The following is a 24,807-nucleotide window of genomic DNA, read 5'->3' on the forward strand; positions in this document are numbered from 1 at the left end:
CAGGGCTTCTCAAACAGGCACCCAGAGGCCAGGGCTTCTCAAACAGGCACCCAGAGATCAGGGCTTCTCAAACAGGCACCCAGAGACCAGGGCTTCTCAAACAGGCACCCAGAGGCCAGGGCTTCTCAAACAGGCACCCAGAGACCAGGGCTTCTCAAACAGGCACCCAGAGGCCAGGGCTTCTCAAACAGGCACCCAGAGACCAGGGCTTCTCAAACAGGCAGCCAGAGGCCAGGGCTTCTCAAACAGGCACCCAGAGACCAGGGCTTCTCAAACAGGCACCCAGAGACCAGGGCTTCTCAAACAGGCACACAGAGACCAGGGCTTCTCAAACAGGCACCCAGAGGACCAGGGCTTCTCAAACAGGCACCCAGAGACCAGGACATCTTGTGAGTGAATGTTGACAATTAAAAACATGTTTCCCTTTTGAAGGACAAATGTCATCAATCATTCAAAACAGTTGCAGTCTAATTGACAGCACAGCATGGCCAGCAAGCCAGGACCAATAGAAGACACGGTCTAGTGAGTTTCTCTTGGTAAAGTGGTGTGAATGGAGGATAGAACAACAAGTCATCTCACCTGCCCTGAAGTAGTAAGGAGCATCCTCTTCTTTTTGGATCCTATCTGTGAATAACTGCAATTACAATGGAGGGACAAAGTTATACACTCAACTGCAATTATCTGTGGTATAATTGGTCAGAAATTTTACAGAATATTTGTATTTATTTAACCTTTATTTAACTAGGCAAATCAGTTAAGAACAAATTCTTATTTTACAATGTCGGCCTACCCCGGCCAAAACCTTCCCTTAACCCGGACTCCTTCCGATCACGACTGGTTGTGATACAGCCAAGGATCGAACCAGAGTCTGTAGTAACGCCTCTAGCACTGAGATGCAAGTGCCTTAGACCGCTGAGCCACTCGGGAGGCCATATAATGTGTCTAGGAGGAGTGTGGTCCAAATGCCACAATGTCATCTCTATGTCATCTCTATGTCATCTCAATGTCTCTATGTCACAATGTCATCTCAAAGCTCCTATCTAAGTAACTGCAATTGCAACGGAGGGACAATTATCATGAAAAAGCCTTTCAGTGATCAAATCTGAGGATACAATTACTAAGAATAGATTCTATAAGGAGCGTGGGCCAAATTCCATCTCTACAATCCCTTCAATAAAAGGCTGCTTTACAGATAATAATTATAGTGGGAACAGTAGCCTACATGTTTAGGGAACACTAAACAACTGTAACAGTTCAAATTAGGGTTAGCACTATTTTAGAGTTATTGCAACATCAGTAAAGTGAGGTCAACTCGACCTTGAAATGTGAACATCACAGACAGCGAGTCTGGCCTTCAGTATCAATGAACATCACAGACAGCGAGTCTGTCATTCAGTATCAATGAACATCACAGACAGAGAGTCTGTCATTCAGTATCAATGAACATCACAGACAGAGAGTCTGTCATTCAGTATCAATGAACATCACAGACAGAGAGTCTGGCATTCAGTATCAATGAACATCACAGACAGAGAGTCTGTCATTCAGTATCAATGAACATCACAGACAGAGAGTCTGTCATTCAGTATCAATGAACATCACAGACAGAGAGTCTGTCATTCAGTATCAATGAACATCACAGACAGAGAGTCTGTCATTCAGTATCAATGAACATCACAGACAGCGAGTCTGTCATTCAGTATCAATGAACATCACAGACAGAGAGTCTGTCATTCAGTATCAATGAACATCACAGACAGCGAGTCAGTCATTCAGTATCAATGAACATCACAGACAGAGAGTCTGTCATTCAGTATCAATGAACATCACAGACAGCGAGTCTGTCATTCAGTATCAATGAACATCACAGACAGCGAGTCTGTCATTCAGTATCAATGAACATCACAGACAGCGAGTCTGTCATTCAGTATCAATGAACATCACAGACAGCGAGTCTGTCATTCAGTATTAATGAACATCACAGACAGAGAGTCTGTCATTCAGTATCAATGAACATCACAGACAGCGAGTCTGTCATTCAGTATCAATGAACATCAATGAACATCAATAATATACATTAACTAATTAAACAGACAATTATTACACACACACACACACAATTATCTTACTCACTCCAATTTCTTGAATTTCTCTCTCCCGGCAGCGACATATTGTTCCCCGCTCTGTAGATGGTCCAGGCAGGCCACCCGATGCCCCATTCTAGGGGTGTAGATGTTCCGAACCGCTCCAAACGGAGCCTGCACACCCCCCGTCACATCTCGAAGAAAAGTGTCAAAATTGGACACTCTCTTTTGGTTGACCACTAACCGGCGAGCCTCGTAAAAGGGATCTCCATTTCGATACACGAAAATGTTCTTCACGACAGGTTGGGATAGAAAATTGGGCTTTTCAGAGTTCATGACGATTGGGGTCAAAGTATCGAAGGCTATGCTAGATCATTTCCCCACACAAATAAAAATGCATCCAATTTCAACGTAGTAAACCACACTGTTACAGGATTGGACGGTCGTCATTATCGATACGCCGTTAACGGATATTTTAGGTCCATTCAGTCCACATTTTCAAATGAGCATCTTGAATTTCGCATAAAATAGTCCTTTGCGCAACCTGAACGAAAGTTAGGCTACTTAGCTGAGTTCTTCAAGCGTGCATGTTATCCAGGTAAATACTTCCTGGTAAAAATGTTCTGAATGTAACGGGAACAACTTCATAAAAGGCACATGCGGAGTCAGGTTGCGTGTCCCGTTATGCCCCGTTCTGCCCAGGTGACCGTAGAAGTCTCCTGTGTATCATACCGTTTTCCTACGGTGTGTTCAGCCCCGAGGTGTCATGGGAAGGCAGGTGTTGAGCCGTTTCTATAGAAACACACACGCACACAGTCACACCGCTTGTCACTAACTGCACCACCACAAGCAACAGGTGGGTTAATAACTCAACTAAAAACAAGTGCATGGAATATAAACGTTATGAATGGGGAACAAAAAGTGAAGAGAATCAATTTACAAATAAAAAATCTATGGAACCTTAAAGGCCCAATGCTGACGTTTTTATCTCAATATCAAATCATTTCTGGTTAACAATGAAGTACCTTACCGCAAGTATTTTAAATTAAAATGGTCAAAAATAAAGAAATATCTCATTCGCAAATAGCAGCTTCTCAAGCGAGAATGTTGCTAGGAGTCTGGGAGTGGTCTGAATGGGGAGGTGAAAACTGAAAACTAGCTGTTATTGGCAGAGAGGTTTGGAACTCTCTTTCTTATTGGTTTATTAACTAATTAACCACACGGGATGGTCACCAGGTGATGTCTTTCAGAACAGCTCTTACAATAAAAGGGCATTTGCATAATTTTCACAATTTCGCAGTATTTTTCCAACCACCTAGTGTGAAAGTAGATATAAAACACAGCACTGGGCCTTTAAAACTTTGAAAAGTAATTTATTTTTAATGAGATATCAAGGGACCAATTGGAGGTCCTGTGTTGGATCTTGATAGAAGAAGAAAAACATGTTTGTTTTGTGGACTATATATTGTGTTGCATGACAACAGAGATGCAGAACATTTCACAGTGTGTATGCTCTCAAAGGTGCAATATGCAGAAAAAGCTCTGACCATTTCCTGATTGCTAAAATTCAAATAGTTCGCCTAATTTCAGTTCATGTGACAAAACAAGCAGTCATTGTGTAGAGAATCATTGTACCATCTAAACTGCTGTGAAACATATTTTCCATAACCCTGAACATTTTTAATTTTCAGCTGTTTGAATCTAGTGTACAAAACCGAAAGTAAAAGACACAAAAAGGAAACTTAACAACGGGAAGCATAGAAATAGCACACATAGAACACATCTACAGCTTCTTAGACTTGTTTTCAATGACAATCACAGATCTATAACTGACCTTTCTATGTGAATTTGGTCGGGTCGGCCAAAAAGGGACATATTGCAGCTTTAAACATCGAGGTCAGGTCACACCAAAAACAACAGAGATGATGAATGTAATTTTGTTATTCCTTAACTTATGCCTAATTTCCATGGTAAATTTACAATGACACAATTTTACATTATTGTAGATATTCTGGTCAATTCGTACATGTAGACATAGTAGCCTATTACAACAGATCTATCCAGCTATTAAATCCTTTACAACCCACCGAGAGATCCCTCAAACATCACAGCTACAGGATCACAGTGTGTTGTTACTGACAAGGCCACAAGATGGTGCCATAGTATTAGATGTTGAACCAGTCTCTCTCTCTCTCTCTCTCTCTCTCTCTCTCTCTCTCGCTCTGTCTCTCTGTCTCTCTGTCTCTCTCTCTCTCTCTCTCTCTCTCTCTCACCCCCTCTCTCTCTCTCTCTCTCTCTCCTCTCTCTCTCTCTGTCTCTCTCGCCCCCTCTCTCTCTCTCTCTCTCTCTCTCTGTCTCTCTGTCTCTCTCTCTCTCTCACCCCTCTCTCTCTCTCTCTCTCTCTCTCTCTCTCTCTCTCACCCCCTCTCTCTCACCCCTCTCTCTCTCTCTCTCTCTCTCTCTCTCTGTCTCTCTCTGTCTCTCTCGCCCCTCTCTCTCTCTCTCTGTCTCTCTCTCTCTCTCTCTCTCACCCCCCTCTCTCCCTCTGTCCCTCTCTCCCTCTCCCAGTCTGTACAGCCCCACTAGACATTAAATAAGAATAGAAATCATGTGAACAGAACACACAATCTCAGTCCAACGTAGTCTTTAAAGGGCCAATCCACAGCGGATACAATAACAACGCTCACCCCACCTCTATTTCGGAAAAAAGGCTGAATAGATAGAGCTATAGATGCAAGTACTGACCATCCATTATTTCAAAAAGATAGATTTAACCATGGTTTGAGACTATACAGTGTTTGTTTACATTTACAATGTTTACTAACGTTGGAGTAAAACACGCTTCTATTTTGAGTTCTGATGGGGCGTGACAGTTGAACTGAGCGCATGAGGCCTTTAGAAGAATCAATGGCTATATGTCATTCATTTAAAACGCCAGAAATGGCTACAGGACTGTTAAGATAACAACCAGCCAAGCTTTCAAAGAGCAATGCCAATACACACCATTTGAGGATATAGCCTAAGTCTCATCTTTAAACAATAAAAAACACAATTTGTTAAACAGGATATAGCCTAAGTCTCTCGTTAAAACAATTAAAACATAATTTGTTCAACCCTATCCTAGAGGTGGTTATTAGATGTAGTAATGACAGCAGTTAAACCCTATCCTAGAGGTGGTTATTAGATGTAGTAATGACAGCAGTTAAACCCTATCCTAGAGGTGGTTATTAGATGTAGTAATGACAGCAGTTAAACCCTATCCTAGAGGTGGTTATTAGATGTAGTAATGACAGCAGTTAAACCCTATCCTAGAGGTGGTTATTAGATGTAGTAATGACAGCAGTTAAACCCTATCCTAGAGGTGGTTATAGATGTAGTAATGACAGCAGTTAAACCCTATCCTAGAGGTGGTTATAGATGTAGTAATGACAGCAGTTAAACCCTATCCTAGAGGTGGTTATTAGATGTAGTAATGACAGCAGCAGTTAAACCCTATCCTAGAGGTGGTTATTAGATGTAGTAATGACAGCAGTTAAACCCTATCCTAGAGGTGGTTATTAGATGTAGTAATGACAGCAGTTAAACCCTATCCTAGAGGTGGTTATTAGATGTAGTAATGACAGCAGTTAAACCCTATCCTAGAGGTGGTTATTTAGATGTAGACTCAAAGTGCTGCGTAATTGTTCTGCCCTGACAACAGTGGAGGAGAGAGAGAGAGAGAAAGAGGGAGAGAAAGAAGGAGAGAGAGGAATAGAGATTCGGGGAGGGAGAGAGGGAGAAAGAGAGAGAAAGAGGGAGAGAAAGGAGAGAGAGACATAGAGAGTAGGGGAGAGAGAGAGAGCAGAAGATGATGACAGATTACGATGACATAAACAGTCACAATCACAGTGTAATTTCCCACGGAACCCCGTCCGTGCATCACTTATGAAAATCCTCCTGCTCCTGCTCCTCTCCAAACACTGTTCTCTCATCCATAATCAGTTGGCTGCATTGTGTAGTCAAATCAATATAACCTGAAAATGACAAATCAATCAGGTTATTATGGTGTCTTCAGCCCCCTCCTCCTTCTTCCCTACTTAAAAAAATAAGATGATTGTTGTCATGCTTTTTAAATGATCAGTAGTATCAATATTTCTTAAATGTTTTCTGGTGTTGTTATTGACCCCTCTACCAGCAGCTGGCAGATCATTTTCTGAGACATCCACATTGTTTGTATTGTGTTGTGTTGTTTGGTGTTCTTTTGTTTTGTTGTGGTGTGCTTTGCTGTGGTGTGGTGTGCTTTGTTTTGTTGTGGTGTGCTTTGTTGTGTGCTTTGTTGTGATGTGGTGTGGTGTTCTTTGTTGTGGTGTGCTTTGTTGTGTGTGCTTTGTTGTGGTTTTCTTTGTTGTGGTGGGGTGTGCTTTGTTGTGGTGTGCTTTGCTGTGGTGTGCTTTGTTTTGTTTTGTTTTGTTGTGGTGTGGTGTTCTTTAGTTTTTTATGGTGTGCTTTGTTATGGTGTGGTGTGCTTTGTTGTGGTGTGGTGTGCTTTTGTTTTGTTGTGGTGTTCTTTGTTGTGGTGTGGTGTTCTTTTGTTTTTTATGGTGTGCTTTGTTATGGTGTGGTGTGCTTTGTTGTGGTGTGGTGTGCTTTGTTATGGTGTGGTGTGCTTTGTTGTGGTGTGGTGTTCTTTTGCTTTGTTGTGGTGTGCTTTGTTTTGTTGTGGTGTGCTTTGTTTTGTTGTGGTGTGCTTTGTTGTGTTGAGTTGTATTGTATTGTGTTGTATTGTATTGTATTGTATTGTATTGTATTGTATTGTAGTGTATTGTAGCGTAGCGTAGCGTAGCGTAGCGTAGCGTAGTGTGACTCCTCACATAATGAACTGAGTGAATTCAGGACCGTTCCAGATATCTGGAAAAGGCCAAACCAATTACTTTTACTGAGCTGTTGATGTTTTCCTTCTGGCAAACATGACTTTAATGTCTATCTTTGTCTTAAAGAGAAAACCTATTTCAGTTAGTCATTTTGTATTGACCAAACATTACTTTAATGTCTATCTTGTCTTAAAGAGAAAACCTATTTCAGTTAGTCATTTTGTATAGATCAAACATGACTTTAATGTCTATCTTTGTCTTAAAGAGAAAACCTATTTCAGTTAGTCATTTTGTATTGATCAAACATAATTGTCTGTAGCCTGTGTTTGTCTGAAGAGTTGTTGAAGGGATGCAGAACAGTGCATTGACAGTTTGACAGTCAGCTATAAGGTCTATGTTCTGTTGATTGGGTTGCTCTCCAGATAAAGGTCTCTAGCCTAAATGTTGACCCCTTGGCTTCTCTCTCTCTGTCTGTTTAAGTGGGGGGGTTATCAATCAAAAGCAAACATTTGTCTGAAGTGAGTCCTGTCGTTAACATCCTAATATTTTATTATATTATTGGTATATATTATATATTAAACAAAAACATACATTTGTCTGAAGTGAGTCCTGTCCTTAACATCCTAATATTTTATTATATTATTGGTATATATTATATATTAAACAAAAACATACATTTGTCTGAAGTGAGTCCTGTCCTTAACATCCTAATATTTTATTATATTATTGGTATATATTATATATTAAACAAAAACATACATTTGTCTGATGTGAGTCCTGTCCTTAACATCCTAATATTTTATTATATTATTGGTATATATTATATATTAAACAAAAACATACATTTGTCTGATGTGAGTCCTGTCCTTAACATCCTAATATTTTATTATATTATTGGTATATATTATATATTAAACAAAAACATACATTTGTCTGAAGTGACTCCTTTCCTTAAAACCTCTTAAGGATGGGCCCCTTTTTTTCAATTTTCGCCTAAAATGACAAACCCAAATCTAACTGCCTGTAGCTCAGGCCCTGAAGCAAGGATATGCATATTCTTGGTACCATTTGAAAGGAAACACTTTAATGTTTGTGGAAATATGAAAGGAATGTAGGCGAATATAACACATTAAATCTGGTAAAAGATAATACAAAGAAAAAAACAACGTTTTTTTTGTATTATTTTTGTTTGTACCATCATCTTTGAAATGCAAGAGAAAGGCCATAATGTATTATTCCAGCCCAGGTGCAATTAAGATATTGTCCACTAGATGGCAGTAGTGTATGTGAAAAGTTTTAGACTGATCCAAGGAACCATTGCATTTCTGTTCAAAATGTTGTATCAAGACTGCCCAAATGTGCCTAATTTGTTTCTTAATAACTTTTCATGTTCAAAACTGTGCACTCTCCTCAAGCAATAGCATTGTATTCTTTCACTGCAATAACTACTGTAAATTGGACAGTACCGTTAGATTAACAAGAATTTAAGCTTTCAGCCAATAACAGATATGTCTATGTCCTGGGAAATGTTCTTGTTACTTCCAACCTCCTGCTAATCGCATTAGCCTACATTAGCTCAACCGTCCCGCAGGGACCCCAAGTTTAACATTGGATTTGATTGGATTGTCCAGAGGCTGGTTGCACTACCCACTGCAGGTGGAGGTGCATTATGGCTCATGGGGGCATCTGACCAAAATACGTTTAGGAAAGGTGAGATGGAGGGCACTATGGAACTCATGTACATATACATCATATACACAGGTTTTCAATATAAGACCCTCTTCACTCTGTATAATGCACTACTTATGATGAGAGAGAGAGACAGACAGACAGATACAGAGAGACAGAGAGAGAGAGAGACAGAGAGAGAGAGAGAGTGAGAGAGAGACAGAGAGAGAGAGAGAGAGAGAGAGACAGAGAGAGAGAGAGACAGAGAGAGAGAGAGAGAGAGAGAGCGAGAGAGAGAGAGAGAGAGAGAGAGAGAGAGAGAGAGAGAGAGAGAGAATGAGAGAATACCTAAACAAAATTTTGAATATTGAAGATTTTAGGTCACCTGGCAACATTTATTTAGTATTTTTGTGATTTACAGTAGAAAATATAACACCACAAGGCACCACTTCCCCCTCAGCATGAGCACATAAACAGCTTGTCAAATACCATCTCAAGACAATACAAGCCCCTCTAAAAGTTACATTTGATACCATTTCAAGACAATAGAAGCCCCTCTAAAAGTTACATTTGATACCATTTCAAGACAATACAAGCCCCTCTAAAAGTTACATTTGATACCATTTCAAGACAATACAAGCCCATCTAAAAGTTACATTTAATACCATCGTAGGACAATAGAAGCCCCTCTAAATGTAAAAGTTAAATTGAATTACACAAATACAGTATACAGAATATACGTAATAGATTACAGTACATATGTCGTTTAAAATAAAAAAATCTGCTTTTAAACAGTCTTGAATATTTGAACACTTTCCTGTTAACAATTAAACCTTATGTGCTTTGTAGAGGAATTCAGATAATTGGCTGTTAGCTGTTTCTGTTTCAAAATAGCCTGTTAAGAGACATGTGATGGAGGGCTATGGCCATGTTACCCAACACATTTTGATGTTTGGTATTTTATTATGGATCCCCATTAGTTACTGCTAAAGCAGCAGCTCCTCTTCCTGGGGTCCACACAGAACATGAAACATGACATTATACAGGACATTAATAGACAAGAACAGCTCAAGGACAGAACTACATACATTTTTTTTAAAAGGCACACGTAGCCTACAAATCAATACATACACACAAATGATCTAGGTCAAATAGAGGTGCCAATAAATAAGACATCTTCATGAACTCTATATTATCTCTGTAACAGGGGAACCATAGATCAGGTAGGTAGCCTGGTGGTTAGGAGCGTTTGGGCCTGCAATTAAAAGATTTCCGGATCGAATCCCCGAGACGACAAGGTGAAAATACTTTGTTCTGCCCACTCTCAGGGGAATGAGATACGCAACAACAACAAAAACACAACCAATTTCACACCTTGTACAAGTTACCAATTTGTACATCCAGAGAAACAGGACTATATAAGCCCCCCTCATTAGATATATCTCTGTGTCCACGTCAGTTTTCTTTGGTTTACTTAGATTCTGGTGCACTACAGTATTGCACTAAACCACATGTGTCAAACTCATTCCACAGAGGGTCGAGTGTCTGCGGGTTTTCGCTCCTCCCTTGTACTTGATTGATGAATTCAGGTCACTAATTAGTGAGGAACTCCCCTCACCTGGTTGTCTAGATCTTAATTGAAAGGAAAAACTAAAAACCTGCAGACACTAGGCCCGTCATAGAATGAGTTTGACACCCCTGCACTAAACTATAATGTTGGATGCACCCTATTCAGGGGACTATTTTGGACTAGGGCTCTGGTCAAAAGCAGTGTACTATATAGGGACTAAAGTGCTCTTTAAGACAGCTAATGTCTTGGGTTGAGGTCAGTCCATTTAATACAGCTTATTATTTACGGGGGCCAAAAATGTATCTTTTTCTAACTGTCCATCGTATTAATAATGAACTGTATTGGTCATATTTATCGGATAAATGGAACACATGGCTTGAGACAACTAGCATGCTATCTTAATGGCTGTCTTGAAAGTCGTACATATTGCTATCGCTTAAAAAAAAAGAGATTTTAGAGTTTTGAAGATTGAACTATCTTTTCAAAGACAGTCCTTCTGGAATTTATTTAAGTCAAGCTTCTATTTAATATATATGTTTTTTAATTTAACTAGGCAAGTCAGTTAAGAGCAAACTTATTTACAGTGACGGCCTAGACCGGCCAAACCCAGACGATGCTGGGCCAATTGTGTACCACCCTATGGGACTCCCAATCATGGCCGGTTGTGATTCAGCCTGGAATTGAACCAGGGTGTCTGTAGTGACACCGCTAGCACTGAGATGCAGTGCCTTAGACCACCGCGCCACTTGGTAGCCCATGATAGATCTGAAGAGTTTTGTTACTAAACGCAGGTCATTTTGTGTTGCTTAAGTTGCCATAATAATACAATATATAAACACCCTGAAATTATTGACACCCTTGAAAATTACTGTATAAAATAAATTATTCAAATACTGAGCTATATTGAATGTTCCAACAAATTGGGAAATTACATTATTTATACAAATACAATTGCTCGGAGAATGTTTTCTCAAAAGTATCGGTCAAATTTATTGACACCCCTTGTTTTCAATACTTTTCAATGTCTAACCGTGCAAATATTCCGCCACTGAGCCTTTTACTATAATGTTTTCTGAGATTCTAGAACACCTTGTGAGGATAAAGGTACTGAGACTTATTCTAGAATGTTTTCTGAGATTCTAGAACACCTTGTGAGGATAAAGGTACTGAGACTTATTCTAGAATGTTTTCTGAGATTCTAGAACACATTAGGAGAGATCTTAGAACAGTCCTCCATACAGAATCCTTTCAGATCCTTGATGTCCTCTGTCTGTGCTTATGGACCGGCTCTCTTCAATTCACACCACAGGTTTTCAATAGGGTTCAAGTCTGGAGACTGAGAGGGCCATTGCAAAACAAAATTATTTTGTGGCTAATGAATCATTTCTTTGTGGATTTTGATGTGCGCTTGGGGTTATCGTCTTGCTGGAAGATCTACTTGTGGCCAAGTTTCAGCCTCCTGGCAGAGACAACCAGGGTTTTTGGCTAAAATGTCTTGGTACTGGGTAAAGTTCACGATGCTGTTGACCATAACAAGGGCTCTTGGACCAGCTCTTGGACCAGTGGAAGCAATTTAGTCCCATAACACCAAAGATCCAGCACAGTATTTTACAGTAGGTATGGGGTTCTTTTCTGCTTATGCGTGTGATTGGCCAAAGATATGTATTATTTAATTATTCATACCATCTGACCACAGCACCGGCTCCAGTCCAAGTGCCAGTGCCATGTATCAAATTACAGGTGTATACATTAGTTGGTTGACATGAAAATAGAGCTCTTTACCTACTGTAAAATATGGTGGTGGATCTGTGATGTTATGGGGCTATTTAGCTTCCCTTGATCCTGGGATCCTTGTTAAGGTCAACGGCATCATGAACTTTACCCAGTACCAAGACATGTGTCAATTATTTTGACCCCTACCTTGGAGGAAAAAGTATTACTTGTTAAACAAAATCTCTTTCTCTGAGCAATTGTATTAGTATAAAATAATATAATAAATAAAATTAGCATACAATATAGCTCAGTATTTATATCATTTATTTAATATTTATTTTTTTCTCATCTTTATCAAGGGTGTCAATCATTTTGGACCCACGGTACATTTGGAAACATTTTCACAGGAGAAGTAACAGACAACACATTTTTCAAGTGTCAAAGGAAACTGTTGGCGAAATACAAAAATCTAGCTTACTATGTAACGGTTATGTGTTGTACCAAACTTCATTTAAAACATGTACACTTTCAGATACAGTTGAATGCAGGAATGTCATTTTGTTATTGGCTATGACATATTGTTTCTGTAATAAATACAGAATAAATACAATAAATATATACATCTTAGTTACCTCTACAACAGATAATCATATGATATTTCATCAGGATTTTACACTAACCAAACGCTCAGATTTTTCTCAGCTCACAAAATAAACATCAATATATTGGTGTATTATCCATAATCATAACAGTCATAGTTTAAGATTGATATTTAGTGATGTTTTGACCGAACGTCACCAACATCCTGATCTAGATCACAGCACACAACCACACGTCCATTGAGGAAATGAAAGACCACTACGATTTGACAGCTTGGTTGGCATTTCAAACACTCCTCTCTCCTCTTGTTACGGTATATACTCTCCTCACATGTCTGCTGTGCCTCCTTCTATCCATCCATCCCTCTATCCATCCCTCTATCCCTCCCTCTATCCCTCCATCTCTCTCTCCATCCCTCCCTCCCTCTATCTCTCTCTCCCTCCCTCTCTCTCTCCATCCATCCCTCTATCCATCCCTCTATCCCTCCCTCTATCCCTCCATCTCTCTATCCATCCATCCATCCCTCTATCCCTCCCTCTATCCTTCCATCTCTCTCTCCATCCCTCCCTCCCTCTATCTCTCTCTCCCTCCCTCTCTCCATCCATCCCTCCCTCTATCCCTCCCTCTCTCTCTCCACCCATCCATCACTCCCTCTATCTTTCCCTCTCTCTATCCATCCATCCCTCCCTCTCTCTCTCCATCCCTCCATCCATCCCTCTCTCTATCCATCCATCCCTCCCTCTATCCCTCCATCCTCCATGTGAATGGACATCTCTGTATTCTTCCTGGGCTCAGATCACCATCCAGTGTTGGAGCTGTGGAAACCAATGGGAAAGGACAATAAATACACTAAGGTAAGGGTAAGGTAAGGTAAGGTAAGGTAAGGTAAGGTAAGCTAAGCTAAGCTAAGCTAAGCTAAGCTAAGCTAAGCTAAGCTAAGCTAAGCTAAGGTAAGGCAAGGCAAGGCAAGGCAAGGCAAGGCAAGGCAAGGCAAGGCAAGGCAAGGCAAGGCAAGGCAAGGCAAGGCAAGGCAAGGCACGGCAAGGCACGGCAAGGCACGGCAAGGCAAGGCAAGGCAAGGCAAGGTAAGGCAGGGCAAGGCAAGGCAAGGCAAGGCAAGGTAAGGTAAGGCAGGGTAAGGTAAGGTAGGGTAAGGTAAGGTAAGGTAAGGTAAGGTAAGGTAAGGTAAGGTAAGTAGGGGAGGTTAAGTAACATCAAGTAAATAGTGAAGAGCAGCTTACCGTAAACCTCCTAACTTCTCCGTTATCCACCAAGTGGTGTTCGTGCTCAGGCGTTATGGCGTAGGCCAGTCTCTACAGGAAGACAGCACGAGAATCAGTTACCAAAGAAACTAACTTGTCTTCCTTATACAAGTCATTGTGCATTACCAAGCTGGATATTCATATTTACTGGTGATGTTATAGCTCATCAGCCATATTGCTCACATACCCAAATATATATGTGTCAATGTCAGTGTTGACATTTCTGTGCATTGATGTGGATAAAAGTGGGCATCACTTTGGTTAAAGGTGTCTGCTAAATCCCCATAGTAGCTGTGATGACGTTGGCCTGTTGGTCAGGTTTCTGAAGCCCATAAATACCTTCCCCTCTTTCCGCTCTCTCTACTCCACAGCGAGACTCTTGGAAAGCCCTTTGTTAACATTGAGAGAGAGTCTGGTAACATCAAAAGGTGGGGGGAAAAGAACCATATTTCGGTAATCCAACCAGTTGAAAATATGTGTTGGTACTTAAAGAATATGATACCAGATCAGTTGTCATCCGTTCTACCAGACATTCTTCAGAGGACCGGAAGATCTCTGTTGGGCAACACGGCCTTCCATCTACGACCAACCTACTGAAGCGCAGCTCAGAGTAAATATTCCTTTTCCAAATGGGCGGTTATTTAGAATGCATAATATTCTGTATTTACGATAGCAGAGCTTCACAAGGTCTGATCAGAGACCAAATTCCTTTGTTCCTCAGTCTTCCCGCTCTTTCATTCAAAACCCAACCCCCTTTCTGTGTGTAACCAGCCGTCATATCTGTTCCGTCCGCCAGGGACGTTTTCTTTATGACACAATTAGTAATCAATGTATGACCCATCCTGTGTATGTGTAATTCTGTGTGATTGTTTAGGTATTTAGTAAATAAGAAATTAAACCAAATTTTGTGTTGCTGATTCAACTTGTTAGCCAGGGTTCGTGAAGATGACCAAGAATTCTACGACTTAGGTCCACAGACGATGCAATCGCCATCACATTGCACACTGCCCTATCCCATCTGGACAAGAGGAATACCTATGTAAGAATGCTGTTCATCGACTACAGCTCAGCATTTAACACCATAGTACCCTCCAAACTCGTAATTAAGCTTGAGACCCTGGGTCTCGATCCCACCCTGTGCAACTGGGTCCTGTACTTTCTGACGGGCAGCAACCAGGTGGTGAAGGTAGGAAACAACATCTCCACTCCACTGATCCTCAACACTGGGGCCCCACAAGGGTGCGTTCTCAGCCCCCTCCTGTACTCCCTGTTCACCCATGACTGCATGGCCACGAACGCCTCCAACTCAATCATCAAGTTTGCAGACGACACTACAGTGGTAGGCTTGATTACCAACAATGACGAGACGGCCTACAGGGAGGAGGTGAGGGCCCTGGGAGTGTGGTGTCAGGAAAACAACCTCTAACGCAATGTCAACAAAACAAAAGAGCTGATTGTGGACTTCAGGAAACAGCAGAGGGAGCATCCCCCTATCCACATCGACGGGACAGTAGTAGAGAAGGTGGAAAGTTTTAAGTTCCTCAGTTTACACATCACAAACTGAAATGGTCCACCCACACAGACAGTGTGGTGAAGAAGGCGCAACAGCGCTTCTTCAACCTCAGGAGGCTGAAAAAAAGTGCCTTGTCACCGAAAACCCTCACTAACTTTTACAGATGCACAATCGAGAGCATCCTGTCGGGCTGTTTCACCGCCTGGTACGGCAGCTGCTCCGCCCATAACCGCAAGGCCATCCAGAGGGTGGTGCAGTCTGCCCAACACATCACCGGGGGAAAACTACCCGCCCTCCAGGACACCTACAGCACCCGATGTCACAGGAAGGCAAAAAATATCATCAAGGACAATAACCACCCGAGCCACTGCCTGTTCACCCTGCTTCCATCCAGAAGGTGAGGTCAGTACAGGTGCATCAAAGCTGGGACCGAGAGATTGAAAAACAGCTTCTATCTCAAGGCCATCAGATTGTTAAACAGCCATCACTAGCACAGAGAGGTGGCTGCCTACCTACAGACTTGATATCATTGGCCACTTTAATAAATGGAACACTAGTAATTTTAGTAATGCTACTGTAAGAATGTTTACATATCTCGCATTACTCATCTCATATGTATGTATACTGTATCCGTCACTATCTATTCTTTACTATCTACTGCATCTTAGCCACTCTGTCACTGCTCATCCATATATTTTATACTTATATATTCTCATCCCATTCCTTTACTAGTTTATGTGTATTAGGTTTTCTTGTGGAATTGTTAGATATTACCTGTTAGATACTGCTACACTGTCGGATCTAGAAGCATAAGCATTTCACTACACTCACAATAACATCTGCTAACCATGTGTATGTGACTAATACAATTTCATTTGATATAAATCAGACTTATATAAACCAGACTTATATAAGCCAGACTTACATCACAGAACTTCCCTGGTAAGGTGCACATCTGTTAAACATCAGACTTATATAAACCAGACTTATATAAACCAGACTTATATAAACCAGACTTACATCACAGAACTTCCCAGGTAAGGTGCACATCTGGTAGATGGCTCTGTTATGGCTCTGTTAAACATCAGACTTATATAAACCAGACTTATATAAACCAGACTTATATGAACCAGACTTACATCACAGAACTTCCCAGGTAAGGTGCACATCTTGTAGATGGCATAGAGAGGCACCATGGTCATGGAGGATATAGCCAAGCACCAGCCAATCATGTTGGCCCATATGGGAAACGTGTACGTCCCGTAGTTAGGAGGGTTAAAGGTCGCGAAGCTCACCACCACCATGAACTGGAGAAACAGAGGGTTTGGGGTTAGGACACTTCCTGTTTCAAGTCATAAGGACACTTATGGACTAGCCTCTACTGAAGCTAGCAAACTGTAGTTAGTGCCTAGACCTTGGTGTGCATGAGTGAGAGCTGCATAGACTATTCAACTGGTTCCATTGCACCAGGTAAACTAAAGGTATTTGACATGTTTGACCCAGGTGTTTCTCTCTTTATGAACTCACCAGGAGGAAGCATGGGCTGACAAACTTCCAGCACAGTCTCCAGTACAGGCCTGGTCTCTGTCCGATCATCTCCTCAATGTCATCGCTGAAGCGATCCACTCCTGAAGGGAATAGTTCAAACCATAGCAGTTAAAAACGTGTGACGGTTCGTCATTAAAACCAGGGTTGGGATCAATTCAAATTTCAATTCAAATTGAAAGCTGTCAATTCAGGAAGTATATAGTTTAAAAAAAGACCATCTATTTTCAATGACTTCTCAATAGACTTAAAAGTAAAAGCTATTTATTTCAACAACAAAAAAAATCTCAATTTTTGAAGTTTAAAATCGGGGCACTTCCTGAATTGACTACCTTTTCATTCGAATTGAACCTTTACCCTGATCAAAACCCTTGAGTAGTCATTCACAGAGCAAAGAGAGGGAAAGGGGAAGTTTATACCACAGCAGACAGGAAGCCTTGAGGATGAACAATAGTTGTCAACAATGTTGCGTTACTTTGTGTTCTCTCGTTTTGAGGAAACGACAGTACATTTGAAATACAAGGATATTAACATTCTGGGTAGCGTGTTTAATACCACCAGCATCAAGTCCCTTTCCTCATCTAGGTTTCTCCTCACTCAACCTTCTCTCTTTGTTCCTTGCCTGGGAGGCACTTCTCAAAGCCCAGGCACAATCCCAATGTGACTGCAGCCTATGGAGAGCAGGCAGCTGTTCCTGTGGAGGGGCACAGGGGGCCACAGCCACCTGTCAGTAGAGATGGAGCCAGGGAAAAGGCCCGGAGAAGCCTGGGGCTAAAGTAGTCCGCCCTCCCAGGCTGAGGCCACCATGGCAGGGCAGCAAGCTGACCACACTGACCCCAGAGCCACAAGGCTGGTTAGACATAGACAAACACAAACACGAATGCACATGCACGCATGTACGCACACACACACACACACACACACACACACACACACACACACACACACACACACACACACACACACACACACACACACACACACACACACACACACACACACAGCACTGTCTGGACCCCACTATTGATCTGACCAGCAGTATAGTAGGTCAGACCAGCACGCTGAACCAGAAGTGAGCTTTGGAGACGTTCTTTTTATAACCTGATCTCACTCTGGAGACGTTACTGTAAATGCCTGTGGGTTTTCAGATAACTTCAGTGTTATCTGTGCAAAGCAAGTTGCTCGTACTGTAGTGTACACTCAAGAAAGTATAAAGAAAAAGACCTGCAAAACTACGGTGATGAGCTTGATGCTCCTTTTCATTAAACATCGAGGGTCTTATTCTGGTGACATGATGATCGAGGCTTGGCTGCCGTTTGACCAGTACAAATCTGGCTCTTATCCATAATGATCTCTGAAGGTAGCCTACCTGCACTGTTGGCTAGAGCACACACACACACACACACACACACACACACACACACACACACACACACACACACACACACACACACACACACACACACACACATTCCTTCCCCCCCCACACACACATAACATATAATGCAACATTTGTTGTGACAAAACCATCAGTGAAGTTGAAAATGTGATGGAAATTCGTTTGTTCAGTACATGGGAATCGAACAGCAAAAGTTATGTTAATGTGTACTACATATTCACACACAGCCTCAATTTTATTGGTCACATACATGTGGTTAGCAGGTGTTAATGCGAGTGTAGCGAAATGCTTGTGCTTCTAGTTCCGACCATGCAGTAATATCTAACGAGTAATATAACCTAACAATTCCACAACAATTACCTTATACACACAAGTTTAAAGGAATGAATAAGAATATGTACATAAAAAAATATATATGGATGAGCGATGGTATAGAACCGCATAGGCAGGATGCAGTAGATGGTATAGAGTACAGTATATACATATGAGATGAGTAATGTAGGATATGTAAACATTATATAAAGTGGCAGTGTTTAAAGTGGCTAGTGATATATTTATTACATGCAATTTTTAATTACTAAAGTGGCTAGAGATTAGTCAGTATGTTAGCAGCAGCCACCAATGCACTCGCTAATAAACTCGCTCACCAGCGTATACATCAACGTTATTGTCCGATGCTATCCAGAACATATCCCAGTCCACGTGATCGAAGCAATCTTGAAGCGTGGAATCAGATTGGTCAAACCAGCGTTGAACAGACCTGAGCACGGGCATTTCCTGTTTTAGTTTCTGTCTATAGGCTGGGAGCAACAAAATGGAGTCGTGGTCAGATTTGCCGAAAGGAGGGTGAGGGAGGGCTTTGTATGCATCGTGGAAATTAGAGTAGTAATGATTCAGGGTGTTGCCAGACCGGGTCACGCATTCGATATGCTGATAAAATTTAGGGAGCCTTGTTTTCAGATTAGCCTTGTTAAAATCCCCAGCTACAATAAATGCAGCCTCAGGATCTGTGGTTTCCAGTTTACATAGAGTCCAATGAAGTTCTTTCAGGGCCGTCAAGGTGTCTGCTTGGGGGGGATATACACGGCTGTGATTATAATCGAAGAGAATTATCTTGGTAGATAATGAGGTCGGCATTTGATCGTAAGTAATTCTAGGTCAGGTGAACAAAAGGACTTGAGTTCCTGTATGTTGTTATGATCACACCACGAGTCGTTAATCATAAGGCATACACCCCCGCCCTTCTTCTTACCAGAGAGATGTTTGTTTCTGTCGGTGCGATGCTGGAAGAAACCGGGTGGCTGTACCGACTCTGATAACGTATCCCGAGTGAGCCATGTTTCCGTGAAACAGAGAATGTTACAATCCCTGATGTCTCTCTGGAAGGCAACCCTTGCTCAAATTTTGTCTACCTTGTTGTCAAGAGACTGGACATTGGCGAGTAGTATACTCGGGAGCGGTGAGCGATGTGCCCGTCTACGGAGCCTGACCAGAAGACCGCTCCGTCTGCCCCTTCTGCGGCGCCGTTGTTTTGGGTCGCCTACTGAGATCCGATCCATTGTCCTGGGTGGTGGACCAAACAGAGGATCCGCTTCGGGAAAGTCGTATTCCTGGTCGTAATGTTGGTGAGTTGACGTTGCTCTTATATCCAATAGTTCCTCCTGACTGTATGTAATAAAACCTAAGATTTCCTGGGGTAACAGTGTAAAAAATACGTACTGCATAAAAAAACAAAATGCTGCATAGTTTCCTAAGAACGCGAAGCGAGGCAGCCATCTCTGTCGGCGCCAAACAAGTCAATTTGATGTAAACACATCTCTGGTGGGAAAATTAGCATATTGTTTTATGCGTATTATGCCGATTTGAGAATATTCACATGAAAATCTGGCGTCAATTGGATGGAATTATCTTATAAGTGACTTTGTTGGGCTCCACAATCAATTTGAGATACTTTCAGATGATTTGAAAATGATGCTCGAGAAACGCTATTATCGTATTATTATGCTATTACCCATGACTTGAATGGCATTTGTGAAACAAATGCTAAAATGTTAGCATTTGGAAACAGTGCCAGGGAAATAAAACCAAAGCATGGATTGCTGTCATACCTTGTCCATAGACTGTTTTACAGGGATTAGGAAACTAACGTGTAATTTTGTAATTATGCCTTTAAGTTAGAATTGAAATGCACGGCACAAGGGAATCTTCCATCAGCCAAGTTTATATTTCTGACATCCAAGTATCATCAGAATCACAATAGACCAACAAAAAGTCCATCTTTACACCACAGACTGGGGATGTTGACCTCAGATATTCAATATCAATACACTATTATTTGGCTCTAATATGTCTCTGTCCACTCCAAACACCTAAACACTAAATAGTAATATGGACCATACACTCTGAGTGGCAGAAACACACCAGAGACAGGCTTTTTTACCTCCCGGTCCTCTGACAGCTAATGAGATGGTGTTGCATGGCGGCACAGCAGAGGAATATCCAGACTGATATCCCATCAGACCCTATCACTGGCCTAATAGGGCATCAGCTTGGCTGGCCATGAAGAGCTAAGAGTCTCCCCTCCTCACCTCCTCCTTCCTCCCTCCCTCCTTCTCCCTCCTCACTCCTCACCTCTTCCTCCCTCCCTCCTTCTCCCTCCTCACTCCTCACCTCCTCCTCCCTCCCTCCTTCTCCCTCCTCACTCCTCCCTCCTTCTCCCTCCTCACTCCTCACCTCTTCCTCCCTCCCTCCTTCTCCCTCCTCACTCCTCACCTCTTCCTTCCTCCCTCCCTCCTTCTCCCTCCTCACTCCTCCCTCCTCCTCCCTCCTCACTCCTCACCTCCTCCCTCCTCCTCCCTCCTCACTCCCCCCACTCCCTACTCACCCATCCTCACTCCTCTTCTTCTGTAAAACAAGACAGGAGTCCCGTTCCCGCCATCCCATCTCCTCCTTAACCCTCTTCTTCTGTAGAATCAGGAAGGAGTCCCTTCTCCTCCCGCTACCCCTCCTCCTGCTCCCTACACCTCACCGTATAACTAGGCAGGAGCACCCCTTCCTGTCCCTTTCCTCGTTCCGCTCCTTCCCCCTCCTCCTGCTCCTCCCCTCTTCCTCCCCCCCACCGCCTCTCCCCTCCTCCCCCCTCCTCACCGTAGAACCAGGCGATGCCGATGGCCTCAATAAGCACTCCAAAGAGAATGGATGTCCCAGCAGCAAAATGGTCCAGCAGAGTGAACACATAGATACCACCCTGGAGAGGAGAGGAGAGGTTCCATTTGATGTCTCTTATATTAGCCATGTGTCATTCATGCAAATTCCTTAGATGCTTGAGAAATAACTTTACACACACATCTTTTTCGTCCACTTACATTAGTGACACAGAACAGTGAGATGAGGAAGGTGGATACAACGATGAAGAGGGTGAAGAGTTCCCGGTGTTTGTGGAGAAACTTGAACTCATCCATCAATCCTGTGATCACTGACTCCATCCCTCCCATCTAGAGACAAGAGACAGAACACAGAACACAGAACACAGAACAGAGAACATAGAACATAGAACACAGAACACAGAACACAGAACAGAGAACATAGAACATAGAACACAGAGCACAGAACAGAGAACATAGAACACAGAACACAGAACACAGAACAGAGAACACAGAACAGAAAACATAAAACACCATAATTTAGCTGAACTTGGTCCTTGCACTTTACCTATAGCAGGATTAGCCAGTCCTGATCCTGCTGGGTCGGACTAAAAGCCTGCACACCTGTTATCTCCCCAGGAGTAGGGTTTGTCACTGCTAGCCTGTAGCATGTTGGCACCTCAGAAACTGGAGGTTCATCAGTTCATAGTTGGTTCTATAATGGTGAGTGGTGTACTCACAGCACTGTCGATGCCCAGAGTCAACAACATGATGAAGAAGATAACTGCCCACACTGATGATCCTGGTAATGTTGCAATGGCCTCTGGGTAGATGATGAACACCAGACCAGGACCTGTATGGGACACAACAACACAGATGAATGATTTAGTTATCTAGTGTTAATCAAACAGCTAGATCACATTGACGTGACTTTTGTTTAATCATTTGTTTAATCAACAGCGGTGACAATGTCGACCACATGATTGATTTGTGCTGATAAACACATATAGATTTCCAATCAGCCTTGACACCAAGCCCAGAGCAGCTAAACATTTTGATGTAGATAAACAACATTTAATATTGCATGTCAGAAAGACAAGTGGACATGACATCAATTTAGAGATCCCACACACAAATAATGTTTGGCTGAAAAATCTATTGGAAATGTCAATACATCTAACTATTTTTTTATAAAGAACAAAACAATAATTTCAGGTCTCCATCATTATCTGAGAAAAGTGTCCGGAGCATTAAGACTACTGACCGTCTGTGGTCACCTTGTCCAGAGCATTAAGACTACTGACCATCTGTGGTCACCTTGTCCAGAGCATTAAGACTACTGACCGTCTGTGGTCACCTTGTCCAGAGCATTAAGACTACTGACCGTCTGTGGTCACCTTGTCCAGGGCATTAAGACTACTGACCGTCTGTGGTCACCTTGTCCAGAGCATTAAGACTACTGACCGTCTGTGGCCACCTTGTCCAGAGCATTAAGACTACTGACCGTCGGTGGCCACCTTGTCCAGTGGCATTAAGACTACTGACCGTCTGTGGTCACCTTGTCCAGAGCATTAAGACTACTGACCGTCTGTGGTCACCTTGTCCAGGGCATTAAGACTACTGACCGTCTGTGGCCACCTTGTCCAGAGCATTAAGACTACTGACCGTCTGTGGTCACCTTGTCCAGAGCATTAAGACTACTGACCGTCTGTGGCCACCTTGTCCAGGGCATTAAGACTACTGACCGTCTGTGGTCACCTTGTCCAGGGCATTAAGACTACTGACCGTCTGTGGTCACCTTGTCCAGAGCATTAAGACTACTGACCGTCTGTGGCCACCTTGTCCAGAGCATTAAGACTACTGACCGTCTGTGGCCACCTTGTCCAGAGCATTAAGACTACTGACCGTCTGTGGCCACCTTGTCCAGTGGCACGCTGTGTTTATGGGACATGTAACCCAGGAAGGAGAAGATGACGAAGCCAGAGAAGAAGCTGGTCAGGGAGTTGATGGAACTGGTGATGATGGCATCTCTGGAAGAGAGTGTAGATGACAACAAAATATTCACATACCTGGTAGATCCAGAACAGACAGGGAACATCTGTTAAAGATCATATACCTGGTAGTTAAAGACATGGCCAGTAGGTAATACTGTCCTCTATAGAACAGACTGGTGTTAAAGACATGGCCAGTAGGTAATACTGTCCTCTATAGAACAGACTGGTGTTAAAGACATGGCCAGTAGGTAATACTGTCCTCTATAGAACAGACTGGTGTTAAAGACATGGCCAGTAGGTAATACTGTCCTCTATAGAACAGACTGGTGTTAAAGACATGGCCAGTAGGTATTACTGTCCTCTATAGAACAGACTGGTGTTAAAGACATGGCCAGTAGGTAATACTGTCCTCTATAGAACAGACTGGTGTTAAAGACATGGCCAGTAGGTATTACTGTCCTCTATAGAACAGACTGGTGTTAAAGACATGGCCAGTAGGTATTACTGTCCTCTATAGAACAGACTGGTGTTAAAGACATGGCCAGTAGGTAATACTGTCCTCTATAGAACAGACTGGTGTTAAAGACATGGCCAGTAGGTATTACTGTCCTCTATAGAACAGACTGGTGTTAAAGACATGGCCAGTAGGTAATACTGTCCTCTATAGAACAGACTGGTGTTAAAGACATGGCCAGTAGGTATTACTGTCCTCTATAGAACAGACTGGTGTTAAAGACATGGCCAGTAGGTAATACTGTCCTCTATAGAACAGACTGGTGTTAAAGACATGGCCAGTAGGTATTACTGTCCTCTATAGAACAGACTGGTGTTAAAGACATGGCCAGTAGGTAATACTGTCCTCTATAGAACAGACTGGTGTTAAAGACATGGCCAGTAGGTATTACTGTCCTCTATAGAACAGACTGGTGTTAAAGACATGGCCAGTAGGTATTACTGTCCTCTATAGAACAGACTGGTGTTAAAGACATGGCCAGTAGGTATTACTGTCCTCTATAGAACAGACTGGTGTTAAAGACATGGCCAGTAGGTATTACTGTCCTCTATAGAACAGACTGGTGTTAAAGACATGGCCAGTAGGTAATACTGTCCTCTATAGAACAGACTGGTGTTAAAGACATGGCCAGTAGGTAATACTGTCCTCTATAGAACAGACTGTGTTAAAGACATGGCCAGTAGGTAATACTGTCCTCTATAGAACAGACTGGTGTTAAAGACATGGCCAGTAGGTAATACTGTCCTCTATAGAACAGACTGGTGTTAAAGACATGGCCAGTAGGTAATACTGTCCTCTATAGAACAGACTGGTGTTAAAGACATGGCCAGTAGGTAATACTGTCCTCTATAGAACAGACTGGTGTTAAAGACATGGCCAGTAGGTATTACTGTCCTCTATAGAACAGACTGGTGTTAAAGACATGGCCAGTAGGTAATACTGTCCTCTATAG

At 42.3% G+C, this 24,807-nt stretch overlaps 2 protein-coding genes across 2 annotated transcripts in view; both read right to left on the reverse strand.

Annotated features, from left to right (window-relative positions):
* The window catches only part of LOC115191072 (doublecortin domain-containing protein 2-like), a 37,499-nt gene extending 35,187 nt beyond the window's left edge, over window positions 1–2,312 (reverse strand). The window contains exons 1-2 of the mRNA XM_029749068.1: window positions 2,134–2,312; window positions 580–634 (exon numbers count right to left, since the gene is read on the reverse strand). Of these exons, the coding sequence (XP_029604928.1) occupies window positions 580–634; window positions 2,134–2,219 (141 nt within the window). The 5' untranslated portion in view covers window positions 2,220–2,312. The remainder of the gene's footprint in view (window positions 1–579; window positions 635–2,133) is intronic.
* A 10,892-nt stretch (window positions 2,313–13,204) lies between these two features.
* The window catches only part of LOC115191073 (sodium-dependent dopamine transporter), a 35,693-nt gene continuing 24,090 nt past the window's right edge, over window positions 13,205–24,807 (reverse strand). The window contains exons 8-15 of the mRNA XM_029749069.1: window positions 23,253–23,377; window positions 22,088–22,200; window positions 21,570–21,698; window positions 21,352–21,451; window positions 16,788–16,888; window positions 16,400–16,567; window positions 13,727–13,798; window positions 13,205–13,300 (exon numbers count right to left, since the gene is read on the reverse strand). Coding sequence (XP_029604929.1) covers window positions 13,277–13,300; window positions 13,727–13,798; window positions 16,400–16,567; window positions 16,788–16,888; window positions 21,352–21,451; window positions 21,570–21,698; window positions 22,088–22,200; window positions 23,253–23,377 — 832 coding nt within the window. The 3' untranslated portion in view covers window positions 13,205–13,276. The remainder of the gene's footprint in view (window positions 13,301–13,726; window positions 13,799–16,399; window positions 16,568–16,787; window positions 16,889–21,351; window positions 21,452–21,569; window positions 21,699–22,087; window positions 22,201–23,252; window positions 23,378–24,807) is intronic.

Source organism: Salmo trutta, unplaced genomic scaffold (genome assembly GCF_901001165.1).
Source record: "Salmo trutta unplaced genomic scaffold, fSalTru1.1, whole genome shotgun sequence".
NCBI classification, from domain to species: domain Eukaryota; kingdom Metazoa; phylum Chordata; class Actinopteri; order Salmoniformes; family Salmonidae; genus Salmo; species Salmo trutta.